This window comes from Zingiber officinale, chromosome 3B, assembly GCF_018446385.1.
Source record: "Zingiber officinale cultivar Zhangliang chromosome 3B, Zo_v1.1, whole genome shotgun sequence".
NCBI classification, from domain to species: Eukaryota; Viridiplantae; Streptophyta; class Magnoliopsida; order Zingiberales; family Zingiberaceae; genus Zingiber; species Zingiber officinale.
In genome coordinates, this window is record NC_055991.1 from 132,151,808 (window position 1) to 132,160,383 (window position 8,576).

General features: G+C 34.9%; 1 protein-coding gene and 1 non-coding gene across 2 annotated transcripts; one reads left to right on the forward strand and one right to left on the reverse strand.

The window, feature by feature from the left end:
• Positions 1–772: 772 nt before the first annotated feature.
• Positions 773–846, reverse strand: TRNAT-AGU. Its single transcript has one exon. It is a non-coding gene; the product is annotated as a tRNA-Thr (tRNA).
• A 1,349-nt stretch (positions 847–2,195) lies between these two features.
• Positions 2,196–7,256, forward strand: LOC121967822. The gene is made up of 5 exons (XM_042518295.1): positions 2,196–2,352; positions 2,464–2,682; positions 2,760–2,885; positions 3,507–5,927; positions 6,499–7,256. The coding sequence occupies exons 1-5, from the start codon at positions 2,316–2,318 to the stop codon at positions 7,113–7,115; spliced, it is 3,420 nt and encodes a 1,139-aa protein (XP_042374229.1). The 5' UTR covers positions 2,196–2,315; the 3' UTR covers positions 7,116–7,256.
• The last annotated feature ends 1,320 nt before the right edge of the window (positions 7,257–8,576 follow it).

An 8,576-nucleotide genomic window follows, 5' to 3' on the forward strand; every position in this document is an offset into this window, starting at 1 on the left:
GAATACTTAGACTAGTTCCCCTTTTATTCATAGGATGGAAAAAGTGTTGTCTAACACATACGGTGAGATTAAGTTATAAATTTTTAATGATTCTTATATTTAATACTCTTTACACAAGGTCATTTAAATAGGTGTAAAGATATATAATTTTAATAAAATACTTATGAATTCCAGATATTACTCAGATCAAATCACTGAGAACAAATATTATTATGTAGATATTATTATTTTAATTTACACAAACGCTGAGTAATTCAAGATATTATCGAGTTTACACAAACGCGTTCACTCAGCAGTATTATAACATAATTCTCTCCTTTTATTTGAATTTGGGGATTAAATTATGACAAACTGTTGGGTCTTTGTTTGTGTTATTTAATTATAAAGGATAATACTCGACCTTGTGGTTTTTAATTGACATGATTCCGTATCAAAGTTGTTAGGATTTCTATATTTAAAATACATAATTCTCTCCTTTTATTTGAATTTGGGGATTAAATTATGACAAACTGTTGGGTCTTTGTTTGTGTTATTTAATTATAAAGGATAATACTCGACCTTGTGGTTTTTAATTGACATGATTCCGTATCAAAGTTGTTAGGATTTCTATATTTAAAATAATTTTATTAATTTTCTTTTACCAAACCGAACATGCAGGTGCCCGATCATACTTCGGTGCCGCGTGGAGTGCTGAATTCAGCAGTTTTAAAATATAGAATTGTTGATATGATACATTATATATATTTTTTATTCTACTGCAAAATAAAAATAATGCTTTCATTGAGAATTGAACTCAAGACCTCCCGCTTACTAAAGCGGTGCTCTAACCAACTGAGCTATGAAAGCTACACATTTGCTAATAAATTATTATATTAATATTCTAATTAGTAAGTTTGAATCAAATCTTAATTTGATGCATGTTATGGACAATATTCATCAGAAATATTTATTTGAAGTGTATCACTTAAAGTATAGTTCAATCTCAATGCATGTTCTGGACCATATTCATCAGAAATATTTTTTGTTTTGTGAAAGTTACTTAATCCATTTTGATAGATTAAATTGCAATTTATTTCAACTTCATCTAAATTTCCAATTTTTAAAATGCATTCTATTAATTTATAAAATACATGAACCCGCAATGGGTTAGGTTACTTGTTCCTGCTGATGCATGATCGAGAGAGATATAATTTTCTTAGAATGGTACAATAGTTGAAATATAAGATATTGATATATTAAATTATGAGATTAAAACTCCATAGGTCGAAGTGTATTTTTTTATATCTTAATTATTATACTAATGACTAGTAACTCTCTTTAATTTATTTCTCACGATGATTTAAAAATAAATTGACACATTTATCTTTTCCACATTAATTTAGAAATAAATTGATAAGAGTCTTATGAATGAGTATATCGTTTTTCATCTCAGTTTAGATCTTTTGTTCTATAAAATATGGATCAGAGGATGGATCATTCTTTATTATTGATGAAGAATGATGATCTCATGTATAAAATAGATGGGGACTACCAGTCATTCATTCTTGATAAATTGAGAATGATCTATTCTCTATCCACATTTTATGAATCAGAACATCCGGGCTCCTTCATCTCATCTCATGATCGAGGAACACTGTACTGTGAGTGTACGTCTCTAATTCAATAATGGCAGAGGGAGGTTTTGTCTGTTTACTGGAATTGATTCACAAAAACGGCTGAATTACTGACCAGTTATCCACGTCAGCATGATGTATGCTCGACATCATTGATATTAAATACAACAAATTGTGAGTTTAATCAGAATAACAATTTAAAAATTCATATTATCGTAGCTTTGAATTGCATTTGGCAACTGACCATCAAAATAAATGTAATTAGATCTCGAAAACCAGATAGGGGCTACAGTAATTATAGCGACAACTTCACGGGCCAATTTAACATTACCGGCTATATGATCATTTTGGAGTCTATGCGGACGCACGTAGGGATTACCCCGCACAGCCATCCCCTCGCATCCATGTGAATCGTGAATTTGTGATGCGACCGCCGCGAAGCCGTTGCCGTGATGGAGACGGAAAACAGCTTGGCCCACTGAATCCTTGACTGTTCTCTATTTTAGACCGTCCGATTAGAATCTTCTCTCAAAATTAGGCGTATCCAACGGTTATTAATGCTTCTAATTCCAGGCTCCAACATAGCAGGCGTCACTCCGCTAGTCCGCTTCCTCTGGCGCTCTCAACTTTGTCGACGAATGTTCTCATTTCTCAGAGAGAGAGAGAGAGAGTGAGTGAGACGAGATTGCGGAGTACTTGGAGATGGAGAGCACGCAGTGGCGGAAGGGGCAGTCTCCAGGTGAAGTTGTTGCTAATTTCTTCGTGTTCTTGATGTTTTGTGCTTTCGTAGATGTGTTTCTTGTGTGATCTGGGGCTTCAGTTAGTTGGACTTTTTTTTTCCTTCTTGAAGGGAGTGCGAACCGTGGAGGCGGCAAGATTTGTCGCCGTTGCGGGTGGGTGTACCCGAACGCGCACCCTGGCAAGAAGCACCGGCAGGCTCACCAGAAGCGATGCCGCGCCACAGCTTCCATGCCGGCGGATGACGCAGGTAATGCCGCTGCTAGAGTGGTGGATGTGAGCGTGGGGCCTTGTGAGCTGCTTGCGGAGGAGAATCATGGTGGAAAATGTGGCAAGTTCACGGCTTTTATCTTTTTGGATCCTTTTTGCCTTTTTACGCGTGCTCATTGGCATGGAGTTACTTTTCAGGAGAGGAGGTGATGGGGGTATCAGTGCCCGAGGGGGAAGAAGGAGAAGATGTGAGAGACATGAGTCCATCCGGTGGAGACGGTGAAGAAATGGTCAAAAATACGATTTTGGAGATTGCATTTGTGGGTATGTGTACTAGGTTTTGATGATCTTCACTCTACGATTTTGAATCATTTTATTGATTCATGAGATTGCTGAGCTTTTCATTTGCATCGGCTACTTCTTGTTAACATTTTAACATTCTGTATCGCACTTGGAGATCTTCTATGTTTCGTATTCAGTATGCAATAATGCTGTTAATGTCATTTTCTTCAAACAATACACTTTATCGCCTAACTCTAAGCTATTTATGCACAACTAGATCAATTATGAAGTCCCTTGGTTATAACCTATAGCTTAATATACCATTGATTAGTGGATTTCCTTTGTTGGTTTGTTCGATTTTCTTTTGTAAGAGAATAACTTACAGTTTTACGAAATAAGTTGTTTAAGGCATACTAGATATTCTGGAATGCCATTCCTAGTTGGGCGGTATTTTTTTTTCCCAACAAAATTAGTTCTCCATTTGGTCATTTCCTTCAGGTGTGAAGATTCTTAGGAGTTTAGCTTCGCCTAAAGGTGCATTACTTCTATTGTAATGCTTGTCACACCAGGAAAACACTCTCATTATTAATTTTCACCTCTGTGGGTATTTCTTTTGTTTTTTGTTTTTCTGAAAAATGGGCAAATCTTTCTTTCTATTTGCAGAAAATTCTCATAAGTATGCTCTAGATCATGGCGATATGGTTCAGAGTCCTAATGAGGAACCAATTGAAACTCATGCTGAGAGTTCAATATGCTTACAAAGTCATTCAGTGTCATCTGGGGCTCATGTGGTTTATGCTTCTGAAGATTCAAACTTTGTTTTTTATTCCACTTCAACTGATGGATCTTTACTGGCAGCTCCAGAGGAAATGGATTGTGCTACAGCTCAAAGCATACTGGATACTCCAATTAGAGTAACACCTTATGATTTCAGTTTGACTGTAGATCGTGCTAGTCCAGTGAATGTGCAGGTAGCCAATTTGGTTCGTGAAGTGACTGCAAATGCAGTAGAATCTAAGTTATACAATTCTCAAGATATGAAAAGTGATGTTGCTAAAGACGTGTCTGAAGCTCGACTATCTTGCAAGGATGGAGCATTCACTTCAGAAACTAATACCAATGGCCTTTTTGATGTTTCTGTTCATTCCTCTGGAGATATTCATCAAGCTGAGAAGCCTGTTAATTCTCTACTAATTATGAATAAGTTTGAGGACTCGCATACTTTACCATTGGCATCAACCTCATGTTTGGTGGAAGTGTCTGATGTCAATCCTGATTCTCTTGAAGACCATGGGTCTTCTTGCAGTGATGGATTGTGCTCATTGAAAAATAATGCTTGTGAATTTTTTAATATTTCGGCTCATTTCTCTGGTTGTGACAACCAAAACAGCAATGCTTCACTAGATGGAAGTGAGCCTGAAGATCATCATTCATCAGCAGTGGTGTCAAAGGCGGTTTTGGTGGTATTGGAGCCTGGGTATCTTGAAGCCTTTGCAGAAGAGCCTGATCTTACTAAACCTTGTGGCAATGCTGAAGTAGGGAAAAACATTGATAAAAATGTGAATGACAGTCCATCAATCATTTCAGCAGATGAAGAATTTTCCTTTCACAGAGAAACATTTGATGGAAATAAAACCAATGAGATAAATAAAGATCATAACTATAAGAATGTGAACAGTAGAATCCAGTTGACCAATGAACTTGAGCATGAGGTGGCTCTGGCAATAGTAAATTTTCAAGGTCCCAAAGAAGAAATGGATCAACTTCAGAGAGATAACCGAGTCACAAGTGTAGAGCTACCAGTAGATCAAGCAAGGGATATAAATCGAACTTCTGATTCATGTGAAACTGATTGCTCAGCAATTGAGAAAGAAGCAGATAAACTAGAATCACTTTCCAAAGGCCTGGATGCTTATGAATATAGTGGAGCTAATTTAACAAATGCAGATTCAGGCATGCATCGATTTAATGTGAGTTCTGTAATAAATATTGAAAGTCAAATTGATAGACAAGCCAAAACACCAATCGACAACAATTTTATGAACAAGGAGAAGATACATGAAATGGGACAAGAAGGAAGTTATTCTATGGACCCAAGATCTTGTTCTCAGTCTATTTCTTATCCCTTTATACCGATGCCTCCACATGGAGATGAATCTGAGAAGACAGATCTGCTAAACAGAAATGGTGCCATAAGTTTAAAACAACATTATATTAGTTCCAGTGAAATATTTGAACAATCTGACGCAGGCAATCAAACAATTGATCATTCTGATAGAAAGGCAGAAACTTTTGTTCTTCAAGCTATTGCAGAACGTAGTGTTGCTGGTGATGGTATCAGTTCCAGTTACTCGCACAGTGTTTCTGATTGCAACTCAGATCAACAACGTACACAAGAAATTCTTGAGGAAAGATTCGAACAACCATCTTCTTGTGACAAAACCATTGATCATCCTGATGGAAAGGCATTAATTACTGTCTTTGAAGCTACATCAGAGAGTGCTATTCATGATCAACATTCTTATGGATTGGATGTCCATATAGGCGGGACAAACAATGTGGAGACCATCCTTTTATCTCAGCTGAAGCAGGATGTTCATGATATTGCAAAAATTGAACTTTTGAACAGTGACAAAAACAATCCGGATAGTCTATTTGTTGCAAATACAGATGTTCATATTGCTTCTGGTGGAAAAGAAAATACTTGCTGCAGTATGAATAAGGAAGAATCAAATGCCAGACAGTGCAGTGAAGTATGTTTGTTCCCTGAAGGTGGAGAAAGCATTACAACTGAACCTGAGAAAATGTCTACTATCATTCATTCTTTGGCTGGGAAGCCTTCTTTGGATCCCCACCCAAAAATTAATCATCATATTGAAGTTACTTCCAACAACTTCTATCAGCCTTCAAAGGAGGAAAACGTTCATATTGAATGTATGGAACAAACTCAGTCATCTGGTGGAAAATTGGATGACACGGTGGAACCTATGGAAGAGGCTGACTCATCTAACAAGAAAACACTTGATTCGGTCAAGGAGAACATTGAAACATGCAGCATTCGTGCGTTAAGGAGCTTGATGCCAGGTTAGATTTTTAAATCGTGTATGTTGCATCACAATAATTTCAGTTCAGTTCAAGATTGAGCCTACAATCTGCCCTCTTGTGGTATTAATTTCCATTGAAATTATATGTGCTATCCATATATTTGATTCCTGAAATTTCATTTCCTTGCTGGATTAGTTATTTACCAACACCTATACTTATGACAAGAAATAAGTGTAATTTAGCAAAACCCCCTATGAAAAATTGTATGCCTCGAAACACAAGATTTTAGGTTTTTTTAATCAAAAAAAGAAAATCTGTTCAAATCAGAAGTTCTCCTTTTGAGAAATTGTTTTAAACAAACTGTGGATCTAATTTATTAATAACAAATCTAGCCCACTGTCAACTTTCTTTCAAATTAGCTGTTCATGCTACCCGCGCCGCCTACCTCATCAACGTTACAGTTAGAAAATATTGTGTACAACCTCTTGAATATCGGTGGATCCAATCAATGCATCTAATACTTAATGGACTAAGCTATGATTGAATCTAATACCTAATGTATATAATGGCTTTTAATCAATGGGCCACTTTTCCTTGTTTTCATTTGCAGAGGGAGCAATTCCATCCATGGGGTATGTAATCGAAGCAGAATCCAATCTTGATGTGGCAGCTTCACCACCTACCAATTCCCTGACAGCGAAGGAGCTACTATCTGATTTAACAGCGGTCGATGCTTTTCAAGGCAATGTTGATATCTTTGACATGTTGGAGATATCTTTGACTACACTGGTTGAATCTGGCCGACGATCAGTTACTATGGAGAATGCAACAGTTGAAATCCTCAAACAAGAATTTGCAAAAAGAAACAGTATCGACGAAAACACTGACAATTTGCTAGACCTGAACTTCGGGCAACCACAAGCTATATTGAAGAATCTCCTAGCCGAAGCACACGTCGAAAGAAAACAGAAATTTGCCAGCGGCCGAGACGACACTGCAGTTTTGAGCTCCAAAAGAATAAGTTGGCATACCGAGAATGATGAGCATGCTCTAGAACCTGCAACACTCAAAACAGTTTCTGAAAGATCGAATGAGTTCTTGGGCAATCGAGCATATCACAAGGAATGGAACTCACCTGCGAGATTACCCGTCACCAAACACAACAAGAAGAAAGTAAAGCGAAGGCAAACCTGGATACCATTCATTTGTTGTTCATCCATCCACTGAAGTCTATCGCAAAGGGTCTCATTTGTTTGGGTCATGGTCTGTCATGCAATTCTTGTTTCTCCATGTTCCTTCCTAGAGCAATAAACCATGTAATATGCAGAGATATGTCGCAAGTCAAGCTTTATTGTTTAATTTAGATAATGTGACTATGTAGTTTGTTCTGTTCTTTTCTTTTCATCTTTTTTTCTTTTGTGAAATTTTCTTCACGATGTTTATTAGCACTAGATTTTAACTTTCAATAAAAAGCATCTAAAAATTGGTTGACTTTCAATCACCTAAAAATCTTATACAGAATAACAGTCAACTATTGGGGTCGCATTACAGATGTGATGTTCATTAAGCAATATATAGAACTGCTAATTATCATATATATATATATATATATATATATATACACGCCGTTTGTGCACTATAGTGATCTCGGATTATTTTTTTTTTTTAAAAAAAATCAACATTTCTTTAAGAAGGAACTGAACATTTCAAATTTTTAAACTTAAAAACTATATAGCCCAGGAGGAAAATTTGAAATTAAAAAAAAAATCTTATTAGCTTCTACTTATTATAATTAATTTCTAAATTTTAAAATCTTAAATCCTAAATACATATAATATATCCTATGAATATCTAAAATTTTTAATTTTGAACATTATAATTCAAAAATAAAAATATTATTGACTTAGACTCATTATAACTCAATTCCTAAATTTTAAAATATTGAATCCTAAATATATATAATATACCCTAAAATAAAATAAAAAAATTATTGCATGAATTCATTCTAAGCGTCTCGTCCGAACCTGACTCGAGATTGCTCGAACATATTGGAGGCGCCTTCATTATTTTTTTTTATAGTATTGAGGTGCCTGGATTTCTGACGTTTCAATTTAATATAGTATATATTTATTTGTTTTTTTTTTTTTATCTTCGGATTTAGACAATTAGATTTTATCTTTAAGATTTAGAGGTTGAATTATAGTGTCCAAGCTAAAAAAAAATTAAGTCGTCCCATGAGGTATTTATGGTACCTAATAATATTTTTAATTTTTTAACTTAGATTAAATCAATTAAATTTTATCTCTAGAATTCATGGGTTAATTATATATTATTATAATTGATTAGCAAAGGATATTGGCACCATTTGCTTTCTTAATTTGGTTTTATTTATGTATATAAGGTATTAATTATATATTATTATAATTGGTTAGCAAAAGGATATTTGCATCATTTGCTTTCTTAATTTGGTTTCATCCAAATAAATATTGAGGAGAATTAAAGAATAAATTTATTTTGTTTCCTTTTAAACCTTTTCCTTTTTCTTATATTTTCTAACTTTCAAATAAACTCAAAATAAAAATGCGAATAATGTGGTGGGAGGAAAAAAAATTCAAAATATATTGGATTTAGGCATTTAGCTGTAATTTCAAAGTTTTAACTTTTGCTATAAATAGATAAATAAATAAA

Bases quoted from the DNA above. Each gene is read 5' to 3' on its own strand.
- LOC121967822 (XM_042518295.1), top strand. From the start codon at position 2,316: ATGGAGAGCACGCAGTGGCGGAAGGGGCAGTCTCCAG. The intron at 2,683-2,759 runs GCAAGTTCACGG...GTTACTTTTCAG, and splicing joins GAATCATGGTGGAAAATGTG to GAGAGGAGGTGATGGGGGTA. The intron at 2,886-3,506 runs GTATGTGTACTA...TTCTATTTGCAG, and splicing joins TTTGGAGATTGCATTTGTGG to AAAATTCTCATAAGTATGCT.